Source organism: Gavia stellata, chromosome 21, assembly GCF_030936135.1.
Source record: "Gavia stellata isolate bGavSte3 chromosome 21, bGavSte3.hap2, whole genome shotgun sequence".
Taxonomy (NCBI): Eukaryota; Metazoa; Chordata; class Aves; order Gaviiformes; family Gaviidae; genus Gavia; species Gavia stellata.
Window position 1 is genome coordinate 13,885,882 of NC_082614.1, and position 22,873 is coordinate 13,908,754.

The window sequence follows — 22,873 nt, forward strand, 5'->3', positions numbered from 1 at the left end:
TTCTGGCATTGACCATCCCTACCCCTGGCTGGAACCTTCCTAGAATTCATTTTAGGTGGGTTTATGCCAGATGCAGTCTATTTTCATTAGGTTAAGGCAGTATTTATTTGTGAAACATGACAGCAAAATAGTAATGTAAAAGTATTGTATTGATTAAATACATTGATAAATGTAGTGTACAAAATGCTTGGATAGGTTAGAATGGATTTGTAATTATAAGTGCAATGGACCGCAGTAAAGACAGGAATGCTGTGATACACATTAAAACCAGGTTTCCATTTTGGCCTTTAAAACGTACTCTTTCTGAAAGTAGTAGTTCCAATTAGTAGTGTAATACCAATGGGACGGCATCTTACTGTGTTTGTGTAAACAGCGTAATGAGGCTGATAGAAGTTGCTGTAGAAAGATCAGTGAAGTGCTGTTGAACAGGCTTCCTTCTTTACCTCATCCTCAGCATCAATTTGAATAATAATGTAGGCCCTTAAGAAGCGTTCCTTTCAGTGGCAATGTTTTTTAAACAGAGATCGCTGTTAGGTACTCTGAAAGTACCTGTGATTGTACAACTAGTACCAACAGCAAGGTGTGCGCTAGGTGCAAGGTAACGAAGGAGTCCAGCAGCACTGTGACCAGAGGACACGGGGTATGTGACAGGAGAAATTTTCTGCAGAGCGTCGCTTGGCGTGCACCTCGCTGCCCATTTACCGGTATGTTCGCGTACTTCCATGAATCTGCGTCGGAGCAGACCCCCCCGCTACTCAAAACCAGCCCCATTCCATGGAAATTACTGGAATTATTTTAGGCAGCTGAGAAACCTTACAACCACTGCAAAAAAAAAAAAAAAAATCTGCATACTGTGGGTTTATTGAGTACCCTGTTTAACAAGGCAGATGTTTTGCTTAACAGGAAGCACTGCCAGTCCCCACGCTCAAGGTCTGCAGTGCTGTGACAGCGACTCGCACGAGGGCCGGACGGGGCTGTCGCTCCCCCCGAAGCGGCTCCCCGGGAGCTGGGCTCTGCTCCGGCACCCAGCCGCGGGCCCGCGGGCCGGCTGCCTGTCGCTGGCGGAGCTCCCCCCGAGCTGCTCCGCGCCTGACAACGCCGCGGGGCCGCGCTCCCTACGCCCGGGCTCACGCAGCCCCCTCAGCGCCGGGGGAGGCCAACGGGGAGCCGCGGGGCCGGCCGCCGCCTCACAACTCTCCCCCGCACGGCCACCCCTCCGCGGGAGGGCCCCGCCGGCAGCTCCTCCGCGGGCCCCCGCCGGTTCGTCCCCGCAGTTCCAGGGCGGCTGAGGGGGCGCGGCGGGAAGCGCTGAGGCGGCGTCGCCGGCCCCTCAGCGCCGGGGACAGCCGCGGAGCCAGGCGCCCGGGCCCGCTCGTCCCCCCCCTCAGCCCCTCGCCCCTCTCCCTGCCCGCCGGCTCTACCCCCTCGACGCCGACAAAGGGACCGCGGCGGCCGGGCCGACCCCTCACGGCGGCCGTCCCGCGCGCTGGCCCCTCCCCCTCCCCCCGGCCCCGCGCGCGCGGGCTGCCGGCGGCGGCGCGGGGCGCGTGCGCAGTGCGCGGGCCCCGGCGGGCGGGCGGAGCCGAGCCGCGCCGATCCCAGCCGCGCCGCGCCGCGCCGAGCGGAGGGAGCATTGTGCGGGCGGGCGGACGGAGGGACGGACGGAGGGACGGACGGACGCACGCCGTGAGCAGCGCCGAGCGCCGCATTCCCCGCTGAGGCCGCCGCCGCCCGCCCCCCCCCGCCCCCCGCCCCAGCAGCATGTCGGGCCGGTCGGTGCGGGCCGAGACCCGGAGCCGGGCGAAGGATGATATCAAACGGGTGATGGCGGCCATCGAGAAAGTGCGCAAATGGTGAGCGGGCCGCGCCGCGCCGGGACCCCGCGCCCGTCCCCGTCCCCCCTCGCCCCCCGCCGTCCCCTCGCCCCCCGCGCCGTCTCCTCACGGGGCCGGGGCTCGCCGGGCGGCCGCGGGGGGCGGGGAACCGGCGGCACCCAGAAGCCATTTCGCTCCTGCGAGTCACATGAAGGCGGCGGCGGCGGCGTGTGAGCGCGAGAGGCGGCTCCATTGTGCGGCCGAGCCCCCTCCCCGCCGACCCCCGCCGCTCCCCGCCGACCCCGGCCCGCCGCACCGCCGACCCCGGGCCGGGCCGGGCGGGGGCGCGGGCGGGCGGCGCGTCGGGCCCGGCTCCTCCCGCCGCCCTCCCCTACAAAGGGCCCCGAGGAGCGGGCCTGGGGGAGCTCCGCCGGCGGGTCTGTGAGGAAACAGTGCTCAAAGAAGTATTAAGAAAAAAGAAAGAGCGTTAAAAACGCCCCTGTAAAGCTCCCAAGAGCTAATTTTTTATGATTACCGATTTATTTTGCCTTTCCCGTTCCCGAGGTTTGACCGAAGCGCAGCAAACCCGAGCGGGATCGTCTCCCGCAAACGCTCCGGCGGTTGTAAATCCCGAGCGGAGCGGGAGAGAGCGCGTAATTGCTGCTGGAATTCGCTTTAAATGATATAATTAAAGGTTGTACCCCTAGTGAAGTGATTCCCTCTTGTTAGGCCTTTTATACGTGTTTTGGCATTTTCCCGCTTTTGTCTTTTTTTCTGCTTTTGTTAGGAAAATCAGCGTGAGGTGTTTAAACAATACAGTAAAACAGTCACTGCAATGTTCTGCACAGTCGGTCCAGGGTTTTTGGATGGGATAAAGAGCAGTGCCAGTGTGACTCGAGAGCGAATCTCTTTCTTCCAGCAAGCTGACCGACTGTTCAGTAGTCTTTGTGCATGTATCTTAAAATACTTTCTTGAAACATTTGAAATCCACAGGGAAATCCCTTGGGTTAGTGTCAATCTGCGTAACTCAGCTTTTCTGAACCTGGTAAAATAAGGGGGCACTTTCGTTGCAATCCACAGCTAACGCTTCGCTTTCATTAAAAGAAAAGCGAAATACAGAATTAAACATGTGTTACTAGGGTGAAATGGATTTTAGTGTTTTAAATGGCCTTGAGCAGATGAATGGGCCCGTCGGCTTGAGCCGGGCAAAGAATCGGGACGTGTGTCCAATAACGCAGGGCACGAGATGGGGATTTCAAAGAATCCGGCCATTGTGTAGGGAGCCGGAGCAGCCCGAGCACTGCAGTTCAGTTGGTTTCAGGAACTCTCTTCTACTAGGGTGGTGTTTTTAAGTGCTGTTTGCTGACTGGTGGGCCAGCTTTGAAGGGTCAGAACAATATATAGCGATGTGACAGGACTTTTGTTCAAACAGGAGCGTTGTTGGATGTGTGGGACTATTTTGTCTGTAGGTATTCCATTCATGAGCGCAGCATACTTCCTTTCAATCCTACTTTGTGGATTTCAGAGGGGAGTAGAGGCAGAAGCTTGGCCATTCAACAAAATATCTAATATATTTGGTTTTTTTCTTGGCAAGGGCTCTCTGCCATCATGTCAGTTGCTATGGCTTCCTCTATAAAACAGAAATCTTACGGTATAAATAGGTTTTGTCTGTTTTAACTCTCATGAGAGACAACTTGCTTTAAAGGGTTCCTGTACAGGATCACGCAATGTTTCTTCTGATTATTGTCAGAAGTATTCATATAGCTTTTTGTGTGTGCATCTCACAAGTATTTACATAAACCAGTTTTCGTAGAATCATAATTTGATGGCGAATCTCATGATTCCCCCCCACCTGCAGTCAAGTACAGTGGGAAATTGGCAAGAGAGATTCTGTGTCTTGTGGTTTAAATGTTTTGAGAAGACTTGGCTTGTTAAATTGAACTTTACACGCTAGCAATTCCTGCATCTTCAGAAGAGCCACATAGGCAATTTCCAAGTGTGCAGTTTCATTTGCATAATAGGAGCAATTTGATGCCATCCACAGCTCTTCTGTGGAAATGCAGCCACCGAAGATTAAAATACTTTGCACCCAACATCTCACAGAACAGAGTTTTCTGAGACTTGTGCGCTCGGAGCGCCACATGCCCAAGATGAGTAGAGAGGCAGACCGAGCTGTAAACTCTTCGGAGCGGACAGTGGCTCCGGCGCGTGCTGCCCAAAGCTCTATCGATCCGTGAAGGTGCATAGCAGCCCTGCTGTGCAATATTACTGAATGCCTGTACTGCCACATCTTTGAACGTGCCTATTGGAAAGCAGTTTCCATCAGCGCAGACTTTGTTCCTTAGAGAATATGTGTTCTTTCTTAGGCAGTGAGCCCTTTGATGCAGGTACCATATCTTTATGTGTGTTTGTAGAGCACCTAGCACTTCTGGTATTGCTGAAACTTAGTAGTAAACAGTGAAGTTGTTACGTTTTTATCTTGAGGTTAGTGTAATCCTCTGTCCTTTGTTTGAACCACTCTCATGAATGAGCATCTATTTCAGAAAACGCATAGCACGTGTCTTACAGAATACATGGTTTTGCTGTATTTGGGTGGCAAAAATGTTAAATTTCCATGGCTGAGAGGGTGGTTCTACATTTTTCTAACAGTACTTAAATTTTTTTCTTTCAGTCTGTTTAAATTTATCTCAAAAGGATTTTTTTTTTTTTAATCTCAATGAATTGTGAAAGGTACAGGATTGTTTTTTGTCTTTAACGATTGATGGGTATGTGTAGATTCTAAATTCTTCTGTAGATTCTTCTCTCTCAAGAAGAGAGAGGCAAAAACTATCGTGCCCTCAATCAGCATTAGAAAAATAACAGAAACACTCTTGTTTTATAAAAGTCTGATTTATTAAATGAAAGAAAATGAAGACATTTACTAAAAGACAAGTAATGGGCAGGAGGCAAGCATAAGTGGTAGGACGTCTTGGGAGGCACTGGAATAATTTGCATGGGTACGTAGCACTGCTGAGCTTTTGGACAACTGCACAAACATTTAAGGATGGAGCTATGGTGCGGCTGACGGAGATACGTACCCTGATTTAGAGAACGCACCAGGAGTGAGGAAATGTCATTGTGTTGCCTTGTCTTTGAATTGCAGTATCTTTGCAGAAGTCATTTGACCTTTTTCTGACCCATTAAAGCTGTAATCAAGGAATAGTGATAGCACCTTATGAACAAGAGGTGAACTTGGACAGCTGATGAAATTACTTACAGAAAGTACTAAATATTTATTATGGCAGGGAATTGGCTGTAGAGCCAGACATGACTTGGGATGTAGCTTAAAACAAAGCAAGTTGTGTAAAAGTTGAGCGAAGTTACCACAGGCAGTGAGATCATGTTACCTGGTACCGTTGGTTGGGATCGCTAGCGGTGGCTAGTTAGAGTAGGATTTCTAGACAATGCTGCTGTAGGTTTTCTGTTTGCTGTTTCCATTCAGACTTGCTAAAATATTTTTGTGTGGTATGTAATGCTCTGAGGTTGAGCTTCTGCAGGTTTTGCTGCTTGTGCTTCCTTCTTTAAATAGGCTTTCACTCTGAAAAGTAGTTGTGATGTAGAACTTCTTAACATGATGTTTTTGGAAAAGACTGTTTGCTACTAGCAGATTGCCACTCTAGTTTAGTCTGGGTACATTGGCTGTGTTTGGTTTCCTGCTAAGATTGTAGCTCAAGTAGTGGCAGTTGGAGTAAAAATACCCAGTGCATGTGCAGGAACTGTACTCAAGTACTGTAGTGGCCCAAACATGCTGTTATCATGCTTGAATGATGATACGCTTTTTCTGGCTCATGATTATTTCTTTTTGAGCCAGGATATGCTCTCTGACTTCAGTAGAAGTTGGATGCATGTTAAAGGTAGAGTTTTGTCATGCGTAAGCCATGTTTCTCTGTACTGTAAGAAAAGGTGCTTGTTGCAACGTGGAACTTAGCAGGACTTGTTTAAAAACATGCTGGCCTGTGTAAGTTAAAGGGGACTCTCGTAATGCACCATATTTAGATAAACTCAGAGAGAAGGTATCTTTAACCATTAGTCTTTGTCCATTCGTGCTACATGATATTTTGTTGTATTTGCAGCGTGGTCAAGAATCACCATCTATATTTGGGGCTACTTCACGTTAGTCACTAGAGAAACATCTACACAGCAATAGGCGTGCTCTGGAAAGCAAGCCTACGTTTCAAAAAAATCTTTTTTTGTGCATCCTACAGCACTTTTTGTGTATAATAATGGCATTTTCTTTCCCATTCCCCTTTCTCCTTTGCTTGATCCCACAGGGAGGTCATAATTCTGTGATTTTCACCAAACTCTGTTGCAATGCAAGTGAGTGTGATGTGATAAATTCAGCATTATGACGTCACTTCGTGATCATCAACAGAAGATGGGGTATGTGGGAGCAAATACTTGTGTAAATACAGATCACTATGATAAATGATAGTCACGGTAAAAGGCCAAGCAAGTGTGAAAGCCTTTTCTTGAATGACAATATATTGGCAGTAAAGGCTTTCTGTTTCTGTGCCATCAAATGTTTCTAGCACTCATTGCTGCTGCAGAAGCTGCCTTGACACTTTATGTGTAAGTGTAATATACACTGTTGTGTTTGCTCATCAGTATATTACTTTTATACATGGAATTTGATACTCATCTTTGGAGCTTTAGTGTTAATATAGAAAATATAAATGTATTTAAGAGTCTTGGGCTACTTAGAATGGGGAATTGAGTCTATAATTATGTAAGTTCTAGGATATTAGTATGCCTCAGGCATAAGCACTAAAGAAGCGTTGATACTAATGCTTACCCTACGTATCCTTGGCTGTCCTTTAAATGCTGTGCAGATATGGTTCAGAATTTAAAAATTCTTAAACACAATTTCAGATAAATGTAAGGGTTTGTTTTTGTTGCATTGACTAGTTTCTGAATTTACTATAACTAAAATATTTAAGGTACTTCTCAGTGTGGAAGATTAAAAATATTATTGTATGTATTTTAAGTTCTGCTGTTTTCCATTGTTGTTACGCCTGAGTCATTCGTGGAGGAACAGGGGAGGTTTGAAACCAGAAAAAATGTTTTTTTTGTAAAGCTGTAGAGTTTGTCAGCTAGACCTGGGCAAGTAAAATTGATAATTGCCACATTTTTAGCCTGATTAACTTTCAGGTTGATGGTCTTCCATCAACCACCTTTTCCAATCCATCAGTCAATATAGAGATCAACCTGTCTAGTATAACAGGGGACGGTGCAATAAAAAATATTGCCTAGTGACTGTTTAACAAAGGTGGAATAGAGTTACAGGGGTAGAATTCTGCTCGGGTCTCAGGATGAGTGGGTTCAGCAGCAGATCCATTTTACAGATGGGAAAACAGGTGGAGAAACTACTTAAGGTTTCACAACAGAATGGGCACAAGAGTTCATTAATTCCTCGTTCCTAGTCCGGCATTTGGTCAGCGAGAATATTTTGCAGTTTGTGCAGTTTGTGCAGCATTTAGCAAGCTTACTGTTATGGGCAGTAGGATATATCAGGATATTGTCAATTCTAACCAAATGAAAAGGGAAGTCCCTGATCAGCGGATTGGGATGGTGTCTTTGCAGAAAAGATAAAAAGTTAGTGTTAAGAGTAGAAGTGGGTTTGGGGTGGGTTTGTTTGGTTTGGTTTGGGTTTTTTTTTTTGAAATGGAAAGGCAGTAACTATTACAGATAATATTCAAAGCTTTATTTGCAATAAACATCTTAAATCCTGAAGTTATTTTACCCTGTTGATCTTAAATGTCTGCAAGTCATTACGTTTCTTTGTTAACAAATTTGTGTTTGTGCTGCCAATGATTTTATTCCGTTTTAGGTGAGGTTGTTGCTTTTTTTCTTATTAATACTTTTATGGTCTTAAACCTTCAATACTGTAAATGCTTACGCATGTAAAATATTTGAATAATAGCGGTGTGATGTTGGGTTTTCTTTTTAGCCATAAGTGTTTGCAGGACTGGGATGTTGGTGTACTTCCATCACAAAATATCCTTATTCCCATTATTGTCTGAATTGCTGTGTATTGAATTCAGTAAAAAAATCCCTATAGCTGAGGGTTATCAAAACTTAAAGTGGTACTTAAGAAGCTCAGAAGAATTAAAATGTCAGGGCTAACTTTAATACTGGAAGGAAAAAGTTACTAATATAGGTTTCCTCCTGTGTTCTACAGTCTGTCCAGTGAAGATGCTGTGTGAGGCTGCTTTGAGATGCTAACAGGTATCTTGAACTTTTGGTTTTCCAGTGCAGCATCTCTAAGTAATATTTTGCTGTAGGAAAAGACTAAAATCTTGATTATTTTTTTTTTAAAGCATTTATTCACCTCTCCCCACACCCAAAACAAAACCCTAGCTAGTTTTATTTCCATAATTTCAAAGGTTTTCCTAAGTAGAAATAAGTTTAGTTTGTCTTGTATACTTAAAAAAAAAAATTATATCATGATCATATCCTCACAATTAAGTATGCTCTCATTATTGACATGCCCTCATCTCCACTGTCATTTTTATCACATCCAGCAGTAGAGCTCCAAATTAGTGTAAAATTGGGTTTTGACATACTTCAGCCATCTAGCATACCCAAATGGATGTATCTAAACCCATTGAGGAAGAACTGTGCTCCAGGAAGAGCAGGGGGAAAGAAATGAATCTGAAATAGTTTTGTTCTTTAATTAAGATATCCTTGTGGACAGATCCCAAACTTATCAAATTGCCATATATAGCTGCTTTTTTTTGTTTGTTTTTTAAACAGGAAAGTGTCTCCTCTAAAGGGAAAACAAATAAGATCTGCTTTAGTAGAGGAAATAAATAGTCAGAGGATGTTCGTGGCATTTGTACAATGTGGCTGCTTTTGATTCTGGAAGCCCTTTCTAAAAATGGAGCTATCACATACCTATTTGGAGTCACATCCAGCTTCTCCCATCCTGCAAAGAATATATTTTATTAAAAATTTATAACTGGATCCCAAATCTATTATTTAAATGTGTTTTTAAAAGAGAAAAATGCTTGAGATCTCATGCCAAATTAATTTCAGATGTTCCTGAATATTTAATGGAATTGGTCTTTGTTGTTAACTTTTAATCGATCCATTTGCAGAGCTATATTATAAACCCAGGAACCAGCAGTGGTAATCTGTGACCTGAAAACTGATCACAGAAATGTGATGAAATTTCTCTGGCATTGTGGACCTTCCTTTAATATTCTGATGTAAAGAGCTCAAGGAATTCATCCCTTAACTAAGTGTTCAGCATCCTTTCCATCTCCACACTCTGTGTCTGCGTGACCCCCTAACGTAGTGACGCCCTCCAGCCAGATTTCCTTCACAATTTGTCAATGTCACGACTTCATGGCTGGCTGGCAGGGCTCTGCAAAGAGTGCCGTAGGTTATGCTTTTTCTCTCTCTGATAGCCGTCTCAGCCCTTGCTGTCCAAGAGAGCTAGGCTCTCCAGAGTCTGAATTCTGCATCACGGCACATATTGCTACCAATAAGGCTGTTGGTTCTAAGGCTAGAATTTCAGAGCTGTCTGACAGGAGTGTTGAGTGAACGTTAAATTGCCAGCAGCAAATTTCTACCCAAAACCAAACCTCAGATGGTCAAAATGCCTTTAGATTTCGAATACCATTAAACAGCTTCATGACAATCAAAACACACTGGTCTGTCTAAAACCTCTTCTGCTCTCTAGAAACTTAAGTGAAAATTGTAAGCATTAAAATCTGCATTTTCAATAGCTGTTCTTCTTAACTGTATCTTTAATCCAGATCTTATTACTGCTACTGCAGTTACTCACCTAATCAAGTAACAACCCTGAGAAATCTGGAGGTTAGCAGTGCTCTAGCAAGTTTTTGAAATGCAAAGAACAATTTGCACAGTGCAGTACTAAAGACGATGTAATAGAGATCATCCTACTTAATAGCCTATTTAAATCCTTGACAACTTACAATAGTAGATCCCTTTCTTTTGAATCTGAAGTTTAACTTCTCCTGCATTGTAATTTTATAGGGAGAAGAAGTGGGTGACAGTTGGCGACACATCCCTAAGGATTTACAAATGGGTACCAGTAACAGAGCCTAAAGTCGATGATGTAAGTATCCTGCAGATGTCTTGCTTTTTTCAAGATGTAGACACTCGTGTTTAGGGAAAGTCAAAAGAAATACGCTCTCTATTATTTGAGCCTTTAAGCTAAGACTGGTGTGGTTCTTGCAAGCGTTTGAATAGAAGAGCTCTAGGGAAAGTGTTGATCTCTACAGAAAGTGATGGTGATGGTTCAGTGGGTGGCAGTCTTCCCGGAGTCAGCTTGGATCAATTCTCAGATGACTGTCAAACATTCAGCTTGAAACTGATTTTTGAAAACTTTCTCTAACATAACGATTGGGAGGTGAGGAGGGAAAGCTAAGACATCAATTACTTTTCCCCGCTTTCTGCCTGATGCTTTAAAGGAAAGTAGTTGGTTTGGAACTGTGCGGAGAATGTATTCTGTATGTGCATCACTGCTGTTTTGCTCAAAACTAGGTGCAGTAAGGGTAGGAAAATCCTGTGGAACTGAGATCACTTGTATTAAGATGTCCAGCCCAAGCAATACAGCAGATATGCCTCTATTGTAATGTGTGTTTTCTCTTGATAAATGTTTTGTGTATGCATCACGTTTATGTTCTTAGTGTGCACTGTTCATTTGCCATGATACAAAAATCATGTGGCATAAAAATAAGCGTAAAAATCGAAGTCAATAGGGCATACAAATTGTTTTTCAAAATGAACATGGCTTGCATTTTATAAATTGAGATATCGTTACAGAGAGAAAAATAATCCATGGTACCACAGTAAATTAATGATACAATAGAATATATATCCTAAGTTTGGTACTCCTTCCTTGGGCTGTCATATGCTTTTACTTTATTTGAAATATGAGTTAAGACCTACCTGGAAGAAAACTACTACGTTAATAAATGTGTCAAACAATGTTTTTTCAGACAAGACAGTCTCATGATCTTGTCTTACTCAAAGTCCAAATTCAAGACCTATTTTTGATTAGCGTTGTTTTGACTGAGTTTGTTTCTTTCTGTACCTTTGGTTGTACCACAGATTTCTGTGACTGTCAGAGTTGTGGTAGGCCTCTTGTATTCTTCCAATGCTTGAGCAGCATCTCTGTGAAATAACCCCCTGTGAAGTGGGAAACCTTTCCTGGTTTCTTTACAGAAACTTGTTCATTCTTTCTAGTTGTCAAATGTTTCATCTTGATGTTACTATTTATAATACATAGGGGGAAAAAGCTGTGCTATCAGTGTGAGAGAGTTATTTAGGATATTTAGACTCATGGCTTGTGAAAATTGTTTTCTCGCAGTTAAGCTGTGCTTGCATGATGGGTACCATGGAAATTTGAAATAGAATTTCTAGTGAGTTTCTGGATGAATTTCCAAGGTGACTGGTACCTGAAGTCAGATTCTCTGTTAAGAAGAACGGGTTTATATAATGGTCTTTATGTGCAGAGTTTAATTGTATTTTTTGAGCCATCATCTTTAGGTTTAGGCTCCAGATTTGCTGAAATTGAGACACTTGTTCAAGACCAGTTACTTCAGTGTCCTACAGTCACATTCTGTTCAGTATGAGTAGAGGCCATTGTGTGGCTGCAGTTGCTGCAGGCTTGATGTCATAAGATTTTCTGTATTTTTGCTCTGGAACTTCTCACAATTGCGCAGTTCTCACAAAACTGCGTATAGTTAAAAAATAAATATCAGGTAGTGGACATCCTTTTATGTCTACCTGTGAAGGAGCAGACAGTGTACTTGCTTTTTACTAGAATAGGAGAATGGGATCTCTTTTACTGCTTCGTGTTTCAAATGGAAGTTGTCTTTGATTTTAGTGAACACAGATTAGATTACTTCTCCCTCTTACATGCTGTTCCTAAGCCACGTTGACATTTCTTTGAACTAGATTAGCTAGGCTCTTTCTTCCCACTGGTTTCGGAAGGCTGTTGTAGAACCTCACCACTTTGATGGTTAAACCTTTTTAAAAAAAACTTTTCAGCTTAAATTGCTCGCAGTCATTTTTCAATGTTTCTCTTGTGGCAAAAGTGTCCTTTTTACTTTAAAAACAAACAAAAAACCAAAACCCAAACCTGAGAGAGATTATGCCCTCTTTGAACTTTCATTTTGCAAAGGTAAAGAAGTCCATGTGCTTTCATCTTTGTTTCACATATTAGGGAATAAAATCTGGCTTCTCTGAAGTAAAAATACAATTTAAAAATAAGCCTAATAATCTATTTACAATAGAGGGAAAAGTCCTTCCAGGTATCACTTGTTGAATTTCTTCTGCAGTCTTAGAGAATATTTGATTGTGGTTTTAGTTCCTTCCCTTGTTGGAGGACATTGTCTTACCCGAATGGATGGATCGCCGAGCATTCTTCCTAGAGTCAGGCTTTTAATTGTCTTCTCAGCAGGCACGCAGGATCCTCCAAAAGCAGTGCAGCTGGCTCTTTCTCCTATGAGACCGATTACGTCACTTCTTAATTGAAAATGCTGCATCCCTTAGCAGACGCAGATTTTCCACGTGATGGATGCCACTGTCTCTTCCTTTGTTTTAATGCTTACAGTCCATACTGTTGTTTGGTCATGAGCATGTTGTGACCTATTGTTCATGTAGGACTGTCTTGCTTATGCTCTTTGTTTTAGGCCAATCTGATTTTTCTTAATCCATCTTTTAGTTTTAATGAAGAAACAGCATTAGTTGTAGAGAAGGAAGAGGTCTCTGCAGTATTGGTCGTTGAGAAAGAGGTAAAAAGCTGTTTCTTTAGTGCTAAAATTCTAGATCTGTTATCATTCCTGTTGTGCATGCATGCATATTGTCTAGGTGTATTCTACAAGCTTTCTGATGTGAAAGGGAGGATGTATTGAATTTTGTAGCAGTGTGTTGATATGCATAAACCATACAGTGAGCAGTTAGGAGCTCAGAAATCGGGTAGTTTCATGAATCTTAGCCCTGCCTCTGATCAGCGATGTTCTTCCCTTTTCCTGGTGTAGCAGAGATTCTTTTGACCTTGCTTTTGTAGCTCTTTGGGCTGAGTACAGAGTTAGCAGCCAGCACCTCCCAAGTTCTCCGACTCGGTTTCAGCAAGCCCTTTAATCATTGTGCCTCAGATTCCCTGTTTGTAGAATGAGGGGTATTACTGAGAACTTTTGTACTTCTTACAAAAATTGTGCAGTTGTTTGAAGATGGAAAACATGTTTAAGTGCTAACCTTTAGTAGAATTTCTGTATAAAAACCTATATATCCTAGTATCTTGTGTCATTAAGAATACAATTAGAAAAACAGCCCTGCAGTTATTGGGACTAATGCATTATTGATAATGTCAGTTATTATTACATTGGCTTTATTTCTCACTTGAAATTAAGAGAGATGTTTATAGAAGTAATGAGTGGGAAGGGTTTTATACTGCAACATGGATTTCTCTTCATGGTGATAGTCTCATTTGTTTGTGGTACCTTTTGTTTTTCAGAAAAATAAGAATAAGAAAAAAGGCAAAGATGAAAAATGCGGCTCTGAAGTGACCACTCCAGAGAACAGCTCCTCTCCAGGGATGATGGACATGCATGGTGAGTGGGAGAAGGTCAGCCCCAATTACACTATTACACTGCTATGAAAGTATAACCTAACAGTCTCAAATTCTCTGTTGCTCAGATGTATGGACAACATAATTGAGTCAAAGTGAAAACAGCATCAGATACTCATTTGGTACCTTGGATTTCTCCTGTGTGGATGTACTAGCAGTTGTTTAAATGCCGTTTTTATTTGGGCTGTGTGTGAGGAAAAAAAAAATGGTTAGTGGAGGTAAATATGAAAATAAAAATAGGAATATCTACCATTCAAAATACTACACTCAGGTGAAGTAGTAACTCTGTAGAGTTTGCTGTTTGAAGAACCAAAAACCCCCCAAAGCCTCAGTGGCACCTACTATAATATGTGCAAGTTTTGTACTTTTTAACTCTATAGGTGAGTCAGCTCAAAAGAATTCTGTTAGAGCCAAGAAAGCAAGCTCTGGTTCTGTGCTGTCTTCCTTTTGCTTCAGCTTGATGAAATTAAGTGGTTAAGAAAACATTTTTTTGCTTGCCAGTCAGGCACTATCAGGCCAATTTTTTTTTAATAATTTTTTTTAAAAGTGTGAACTGTTGAGTGTTAACCTGGTATTTATTACAGAGGAGCTTGCGCAGCTCAGCTCTGTTTCAATTTTCTACCTTCTAGGTGTTTGGATAATGATTATGTCTGAGAGTGCAGCACTATTTGAGCTGATAAGAGGGGATCACTTTTTAGTGGGTTGCAAATTTTTCATTTTGGTTTTATTTGTATTGCCTCCTGGTTGGTTTTTGCAGCATTCACAGTGAGTATGGTCTTGCAATTAAAGGATTGAGCAGAATTTTCACAGATCTGGATTAATTTTTCATCTGTTTCAAATTTCTTAGCTTTTGCCTTGGTCAGATAATTTAATTTTCTTAAGTCTTTTTTCTCCTGTTAATGAGGTGAATATACTACTTTTTTTTATCACATATCACTTGTGTTTTTAAGCCATACTGTACAATTTCATGATAAAGTTAATCTGATCAGACTTAGAGCTGCTCTGAAAAGAGGTGGTTCCATCACCAGCTATGTGTTTCTGAAGTCGTTTGGATGTAATGATTGTACAGATGCAGAAGGAGGTGGATGGACTTGTGTGCTAGTAATTTAACTAATAATGTTTTACTGAGTTAGTTTTCTTTAGGGAGTGGAAGCTTCCCTCTTGGTTACCCATGGCTGTTATGCTGGCTTAAAGATTACAGAAGTTGCACCCCACTGCTGTCCATAAAGTATTAGCTGAGATACTGAAACCACTGTCATTGGTTTTCACAGGAAGAGGGCACAGGCAGAGCATTTCCTGTTAACTACCGAGACACAGAATCATTAAGGTTGGAAAAGACCTTGAATCTGTGCTGCAGAACGTTACTGTGATCCAAGTTTTTGGAGGCTAGAGAATATTCTCGACCATTATCACTTAGACTACTGATATTGGGACTGGATGTTACATTTTACCTTGATGGGGTTTTGTTGTTTTTTTGGTTTGGGGTTTTTTTTGACCTTGAGGACACACTTCAAAAGCTGTCTGCTCATCTGGACATTGTAGTGATGGGTATTTGTAAATCTGCAGCATGAACACTTAATTAGCCCGGTGTTATATAGACTGTAAAATGAGACTGTCACTTCAGTTGATCTGCTTTACTCATATTACAAAATTCTGGATTCTTTTGGAAGAGATCCAAGTAAAACACTTGGTTTTATTGTATGATATTAGAGCACCTTTTTTGAAGTTTTCTGATTTTCAGTAGCTGCTAGAAAACTCTTGTTTTACAACATAGGCTACAAGAGCAAAAATTGTGGTGGCATGGAAAAAAGTTAGATGTAGTGTTAGTCTAAATGCTTGGATTTGATCCCCAACAAGCTAGACGATACTATTTGTTATCAGGGAATAATAAAGGAAAAATATGGAAGAATTAAGGTATGCTTTTTATCTTGTTGAATTAGACTTTCTTGGTTTTAATTCTTTTGTTAACAGATGACAATAGCAACCAGAGTTCAATAGCTGATGCTTCTCCAATAAAACAAGAAAACAGTAGTAATTCAAGTCCAGCACCAGAACAGAACTTGGCAACACAAGCAGATGGCACTGAAATAAAGTCTGATGAAACTCAGACAGAAGCAAAGGAGCAGCCTGGTTCAGAAGGTAAGCTGAAGAGACCATCTTCAAAGCCAAACAAAAACTGTTACCCTTTAGTGTATCATTTATTTGCTTATCCATTTTAAGAACTGAATAATAACAATTGGAAAGAAATGGTTTCTGAATTCTCAGCATTTATGTGAAAATGGGCCATAATCTCTCTGGCCTACCGGTGATCCTTCCGTACAACTGGAAAGGTCAGATTCACATTCAGGGTCTTTTCAGAGAGGAAACAAACAAAATACTCGGTTTATTATTATCACAACCTCAGTCTTGAGAGAAGAAATAATTTAAAATTATCTTTAAAATGGCTGCTACCATGTAATCACACAAATCCTGGGAAGTACTACTTTTGTAGATCTGTGACTGTTCGTTATCTAGTGTGAAAATAAAATAGAGGCGAGATACTTTGAAATTATTTTTTTTAATTGTGTAAACTTAATGTAAGCTTTCTTTTTTCTTAACCCTGCTAGTTATTTATTCAGAAGTTACCTCTGAATTCTGTCCTAATTTTTGAAAAGTGTTACAATATTGTACTGCAGTTGTGCACAGATTAAAAATACATGTGGGGTAAGAGATTGTTCTGAACTCCACTCTTAAAATGGTATTTTGTGTAATTGAAACATGCTCTGTATTTATATTCTTGGGAAGATAGCTTTCTTCATCCTATTATAACAGATGAAAGATGTCCTTAACACCATTCTAATGATTTGGTTGCAGAATTCTTCCCATAGCAAAGCAATTAAATTATGCCCTCCTGATTTAGTTCTTAGCCCAGGAGATCCACTAACCAATTTAAATTTAGAGCTTTTATCTTGGTAATACCAAAATGGTTAAGTATGTTAAATGCTGTTATTGTTAATTGGGGTTAAAATTTGACAACTGAATCATCACCAAATTGAAATAAATTAGAACACCATCTCCTTCAAAGAAAATCTCAACTAGCATATTTGGTCACGGTAAACGGTAAGGATTTACTCCTAGGTCTAATATTGTCTGAACCTGCTTGTGTGAAGTTATTACATAGCATACATGCTCCCCTGACTAAATTTAGGTTCAGGGAAAATCATACCAAGTTCTCTGGCTTAGTTCCAGAGCCAGTTACTGTAAAATGAAAGGGAGAAGTAGTAGCAAAAAATACCCATTATTAATGTGGTTTTTTGGTATTGGTTATATGCTGTGTTTAAACATTTATTAAATAATTATTTTATCTACCAAAGTGTTATGATCAGTCAAACCCCTGGAATTGTGACATTGTTCAACTGGATAGGCTTAATGACCTTGTACATCTCTCTCGTGTTACTACACAGAAATCAGGGAGGTTCCCTAAAGGCAGGGGACAGTTTGGGTGGTCAGAAATGCCTAATGTGGACTTCTCAAAGAAAACAGGTGCATTCAAAACATTCTGCTGTGTAAACAAGTCATTGCAGGCATCGGAATAGATTGGGGCTTGGCAGTTTAAAATACGGATCCCCTTGCCCAAAGGCCAGCAGCAGCACGAGTGGTAGCTGTCAGTAGCAACTGGAAGAGAACCTGGCAGCTATGACCTGTCCCTTGTGGAAGTTGCTCTTAAGTGTCATGGGGAGACGCTCACATCACAAAGTGCTCCTTAGCTCAAGTTGCAATGTATGCTCAAATATAAACAACAGAAATTGAAATTCCTTCTGACCCTTGGGACTGGTTTCTTTATCAGTATGAACATGCTTTTCTAGTGAGACATGGAAAGGAAGACAATTCTGTCCGAGTTTGCTGAATATGATCTTTGAGACTGCTCATCATAGGCATCACTTTATGTTGAATTCAATCAGAGAAACTTTCAGAAATGCTTGTGGTGCTTTTTATACAGTACACCACAGAAATATCCATTACTCGCTGGTTATGTCATCTTCATTAACCAAAGCTGTCAAAAAAAACGTTTTGATCTTGCATTTCCCTTCATCTAGAATAAATGTGTATGTTTCTTGGGTGAGGGACCTGTGGAGAGATGACGTCATAAAACGTGACTCCATGCATACTTCTGAGAATTCATTCAAGTCAAAAAGGATTTTTAAATGAGGTGAAGGAAAGCATGGGTTCCACTCCTTACACTGTTCTTGATGTGGATACTGAAAGAAATATAATTGACCTTTTACAATCAAAGGGGTTTGGTTTGGGGTGGTTTGCGGTGTTTTTGTTTTCGGGGTTTTTTTTAATTTGTTTTGTTTTTTTCCGTTGACTCTTTGCTTCTGGACATACTGTGTTAAACTTCCAGGGATCTTTAACCTGTAAAGACATTATAAGTGCCCCATCCCCTCTTCGAGTGAATGGGTGCTTTAACCCTGAGTCCTCTGTAATTCTTGCTTTGAGAGAGAGGGAGAAGGGTTTAGAAAAAAGAAAACAAAACCCCACAAACATTGGAAGCAGGTAACAGCTATAACAAGCTGGAAGACTTCTCCATAAGTTTGCACCAGAATTAAAAATTCTGCAACCTAACGGTTAAGCTAGCTAGGTAGCCAAATTTCTAAATTTTATCTTAAAAGTAGTATCAAACAAGAAAGTGGATTTTAAATATATGGCTGAATTCCGATTCAGATAAATTTATTCTCTCTCCTTAGCTACACAGTTTTAGATCCATTAGTTATCACAATTCAGCCCTTTTTTGTAACTGCCTTTTATTTCTGTTTTGAAGCAAGTTTCCTTGCGGTCAGTCCCTTTGCAAAGTTGATGTTGAAATTTGCTAATCGCATTGATGTCGTTCTGTGTCACAGGGAGTGTGGGAGCTTAGCACCCTCTAGGGACTGATGCCAGCAATTGTATCCTGCCAGCAGCGTGGAGGCGAAGGTCTTCTCCAGTGGCCGCAGCCAGTGGTTTTGGCCCTGGAGTTTGAGCTTCATTCATTATATTCATACTGTTATGTCTGTTACCATTAATGGTTACACCTGGGTGAAATTTACGTGTTCGGGATGTTGCTAAGGAGAAGACATCCTAAAAGCTCCTGCTGGATGCTTTCATTTGCTTGTTTAAAATTATTTCTTGAAATTTCAGATACCTCTGATGAACAGAATTCACAGTCTTCGATGGAAAATTCCATGAATAGTTCAGAGAAAGCAGAAATTCAGTCCTCTGGAGAAAATGATATAATTACAGAGGCATCTAAAAACTCTCAGGTAACTTTAAGCACGAAAGCCCAATTACTTGGAATTTGGAAAAGAGTAGTTTTCCCAAAAAGCAAATGCAGGGAGGCCAGTTGTGTATTTAGACTCATTTCCAAAGGTGACGACAGTAAAGCAGCTGTAAAGAATTAAATGTACATCTGTCTGGTTTGGTGGTTAATTTGATTGGCTTCTTGCATTTCACATAATTTGAACAGTAAGACTAGATTGGTCTGATTTACTTTCAGTTTCCTAAACCAGTCTGTGTTAAGTTTTGTAAGGGAATACTAAAATGTCAGGTTAATACATTGCTTGGACCTAACCTACTGGACAGGCCCCTGTGAGGACCATTCAGAAGTAAAATAACTTCTATAAAAGTAAATGTATATAGCAGTTAGGGAAGCTAATTTTTGTAGATTCAGCGGCCGAGAAGTTTGGATGTTTACTCACTGGTATAGTGAAAAATTCTGGGTGGGTGGAAGAAAGAAATTAGCCTTGCAGTTTGTCCCCCTCACACCGAGATCCTCAGGCACAGCACTGCTCAGTCCATTGGTTTTCCTTGTGGGTGGCTGGCTTGTTTCGGTGCACACCTTGCGCTTTCCAAACCTCGCGTGTTCTGTCCTGTAGAGATTGCTTTGGCTACAGCAGGAGAAAATTCGTGTGCACTTGGTGCGGGTTGTGCTCGAGTGTGGAGCTGAGGGAAGTCTGGGTATAAGCATGCATCAAGGCTGTTGCCTGGAATATTCACTGTGGTTTTTAGCCCGGAACTAGAATTTTGCCCTTTGTCAGTAGACGACAAGAAGTGTAAAGATGTTGAGGTAAGATGTAAGTAGAGGAGTGATTTCAGGGAGCAGCTGCTCTTGGTCACGTCATTCTCGCATCCAGGGATGCTTTGTATGTTACAAATGACGCACCGGGGAATTTGTTCATGCTTTTTGTTTGATGTTTACAGCGCCTGAAATTCAGTGCAATGATAACGTGGTTGTTTTTCTTTTCCCCCTCATTAAGGACTCTGAAGGAGTGCCACCTTCTAAAAAGATGAAAGTAGAGGCTTCCCAACAAAATGTTGAAGAGATTTAGACTATAGATTTTTCTGGTCAGTTTTTATGTAAGGTACATCAGTGGGCTTAATTATAGAACAACCTTACTTAAGCATCTTCTCTTGGATGAGGACAGAACTCCTAACTTTTCAAGTTACCAAGCAAAAATCCAAGAAAGCCTAACAAAGGTTTAACTTCTCAGACACTGAAAACTTTTTCCTGTGAAACAAACATTGAGAACTTTTAAGTTACTGTCTCTGAAATGGTTGGAGTAAACAACTCAGGAGGGGTCTACGCACTGTTTCTAAAGTCAAAATTACAATTATGTTGCTGCTGTATTTTTTTTTTTTTCATTTCTCTATTTAACATTGTAAGATATTTAAGGATGGTACAGGTCAGGTATTAGCTTTCATGTGAAGTTCATTGTTCTGGCGTGATGTCTGCTTTTGTTTTGTGCCTTGTGTTCTGAAAACAGTGCTAACTTTTAAAAATTGTTTTGCAACTGTCTCCTTTGCAAAGTGGCCTATGTTTGTATAATGCCATGTAGTAAGGCTTTTTCTTTTTTTTTCTTTCTTGTTTGGGGTTTTTGTTTCGTTTTTAATTTTTAAATCCCTGGTGCTTAAATTTTTAACAAATAGAGATCAAGAAGCCATTTTCACTCTTGGAGTCCAAGGAGAAAAAGGAGCTTGATATTTTATTTTAGCAGCTATGGTGGAGATCTTTTATTGAATGCATGGCATTCGCAACTGTAAATTTGGTCTTCTAAATACTTAACTTCATCAGAAGTTCACATGATCTGTTTACCATTTGTAGTCCAGATCTGAATATATACTATAACACAACAGTTAAAATGCTTACTTATCAGGTCCAGATCTCTGTACTGGGTACAACTTGCTTTACAGAAAAGTTCCACTATGTACATAAATAGGATCAAAGGGATTGATGCACAGTGAATTTATTTTCAATTGGTCTTTTTGATATATGTTTTCACTGAACTGGATTTCATTGTACTGTTTCTTTATAAGATGTTTACTTCCATGTTCCAGGTTCATACTGTATTAGGGGTTTCTTTTTTTTCTTCCAGCAAGTCTTGTAAGTAAGCCTTGTTGTTTCCATAGTCCCTACATCATCGTTAGAAATGCTCCTTCTTTTCCAATTATGTCAAAGTGTGCTTACGCTAAACTTGATTGATAGGCACGAAGTACGTGCAACTCCCTTCAAATTCCTGGCACGCAGAGGTGCAGAACCATCTGCATCAGGTCACAGGGGCCGGATCTTACAGTGGGCTTTGTACCTCCAGGGTGAGCTCCCAGCGATAAATAACCTGGTGTCGGTGGGAACCGCTTATTTCTCACTTCAGTACGCACGCGCGCGCGTACATACAGATGTACGTACAGATGTATTGCTGGATCGGGCCCTTAGTCTGTCTTCACTTTGTGTGGGAGATGGAACTTGTAATTTAAAATACGATCTCACAGCTATGAAAATGGTTGCATATAGTTTGTAAGTTAAGAACTGTAAATACTTTTTTAAATGAAAAAAATATGCTTCCAGTTGATACATTTTCATAATTAGCTCTTCATTAAGCTTATTTATTTCTGAATCCTCCAATAGTGAAAATGGCTTGCACTTAGACTACTGCATTGCGTTTGCAATTACCACTTTATTATGAAAAACAGTGGGAAGTGGGGGGAGGGAGGAGAGGGAGGGAGGAGTGGGGAGCCGATACTGACCTTCCGTAAGATGTTTGTGGGTTTGAACTCCAAGTAACGTATGACACTCAGTTTTGGAACTTTTCCTTTATGTTGAAATAAAACTTTTAGGATTTTAACTGAATAAAACCTGATTGCAAATCATTCATGAGGACAGTCTGCTCCCTAATAAGTTTTTGGGATTTCTGGTCTGATCATGAAGTCCATTAACATTCTGAAAATAAGGAAATGAGGAGCCAAAAACTATATTTGCACAATATATGCAATGAAACGGTAGAATTCTCTCTTGAATTGTGTGTATGCCGAAAATGTGGATAACTGGTCAATGACGATTGATTTGTATGTATATTACATTCAGATTTAAGTGATATTTTGTGAGAAGTTCTATTGATATATTAAATGGGCAAATCTAGAAAGATTCAAACTTAAAAATATTTTTGATTTACTAACTTTTTGTTGTTTTTAATGCTAAAACAAAACAAATTTGATGCCACCTTTGACAAGTAGTCATGTTTACTAATCCCTATCTTTAGGTGCATCGCAGCAAGTTTTTAATTTTAATTTTGTAGATGTTTCCAAGGGAGTAAATAGACTTTTCATTTAGAAACTAATTCCTGTACTTTAGGAAGAAATAAAATATATAAATAGCACTAAAAATACCTCAAATTTTTCATTAGATAGAAGCATTTATTGGCATTATTGACATCAACAGGTTTAATTATAAACTTCCTTTTCTCTCCTGTGACTTCTGCTCAGAACTGTTCATTGTTCTGTGGCTTATGAGACAAGGCATCATAACCATATTCCTAGAGGCTTTATTTCTAAAGTAGTAATGCTTTATTTACAGCTTATACAGAATGCATTCAGAACTTTTTTTTTAACCAGAGATTCTAGTGACAACAGACAACTGAACAAGCAGATAGATTTGGGTTCCTTAGACCTGTTATTGTCAGTCTCTAAGGGAAGAGACTTTGACATTATCTGGTATGAAGAAATCCAAAATAGTGTATAAGACTGTTATTAGTCTTTTTTTGAAGTGCCTGATAACATTTATGGGCCAACGGATGTGATTAAACACATTTTAATGCCAGAAAGTACAGATGGGACCAAACCAGAACATCGAATTCAAATCGACCTGAGGTTTGAAACCAGATCTAAATCAATTTTTTGGCTTGGACCTGTCTCTACCAGAAACTTGTTTTATGAACTCACTGTAAAAGGGTTTATCGAAAGCATTGAGACGTGGAGCAGAAGGAGAGATGTAATTTTCTTCAAGATGACTGAAAGTTCTCATACAGCTAATGTTTTAGAAATAGTGCAAATATCAAGAAGTGCTTCCTTGCTACAATGCTGAATGTTGGAGCTTCAGTTACAAATAAATACAAAAAAAGAAAGAAAA

The 22,873-nt window shown here is 40.7% G+C and overlaps 1 protein-coding gene across 2 annotated transcripts; it reads left to right on the forward strand.

Moving 5' to 3' along the window:
• Positions 1-1,761: 1,761 nt before the first annotated feature.
• On the forward strand, positions 1,762-21,442 carry BCL7A (BAF chromatin remodeling complex subunit BCL7A). Of its 2 annotated transcripts, none has more exons than XM_059827701.1 (6): positions 1,762-1,853; positions 9,855-9,936; positions 13,345-13,441; positions 15,430-15,597; positions 18,616-18,737; positions 19,731-21,442. In XM_059827701.1, exons 1-6 carry the CDS (start codon positions 1,762-1,764, stop codon positions 19,800-19,802), a joined length of 633 nt encoding a protein of 210 aa, XP_059683684.1. In that variant the 3' UTR covers positions 19,803-21,442. The 2 variants fall into 2 exon arrangements, with proteins under 2 accessions (XP_059683684.1, XP_009815095.1); XM_009816793.2 differs by lacking the exon at positions 1,762-1,853 and adding an exon at positions 6,199-6,233.
• The last annotated feature ends 1,431 nt before the right edge of the window (positions 21,443-22,873 follow it).

Excerpts from the sequence above, each read along its gene's own strand:
- BCL7A (XM_059827701.1), top strand. The coding sequence starts at position 1,762 with ATGTCGGGCCGGTCGGTGCGGGCCGAGACCCGGAGCCGGGCGAAGGAT. Across the intron at positions 9,937-13,344 it reads CAGAGCCTAAAGTCGATGAT|AAAAATAAGAATAAGAAAAA; the intron begins GTAAGTATCCTG and ends TTTGTTTTTCAG. Across the intron at positions 18,738-19,730 it reads AGGCATCTAAAAACTCTCAG|GACTCTGAAGGAGTGCCACC; the intron begins GTAACTTTAAGC and ends CCCCTCATTAAG.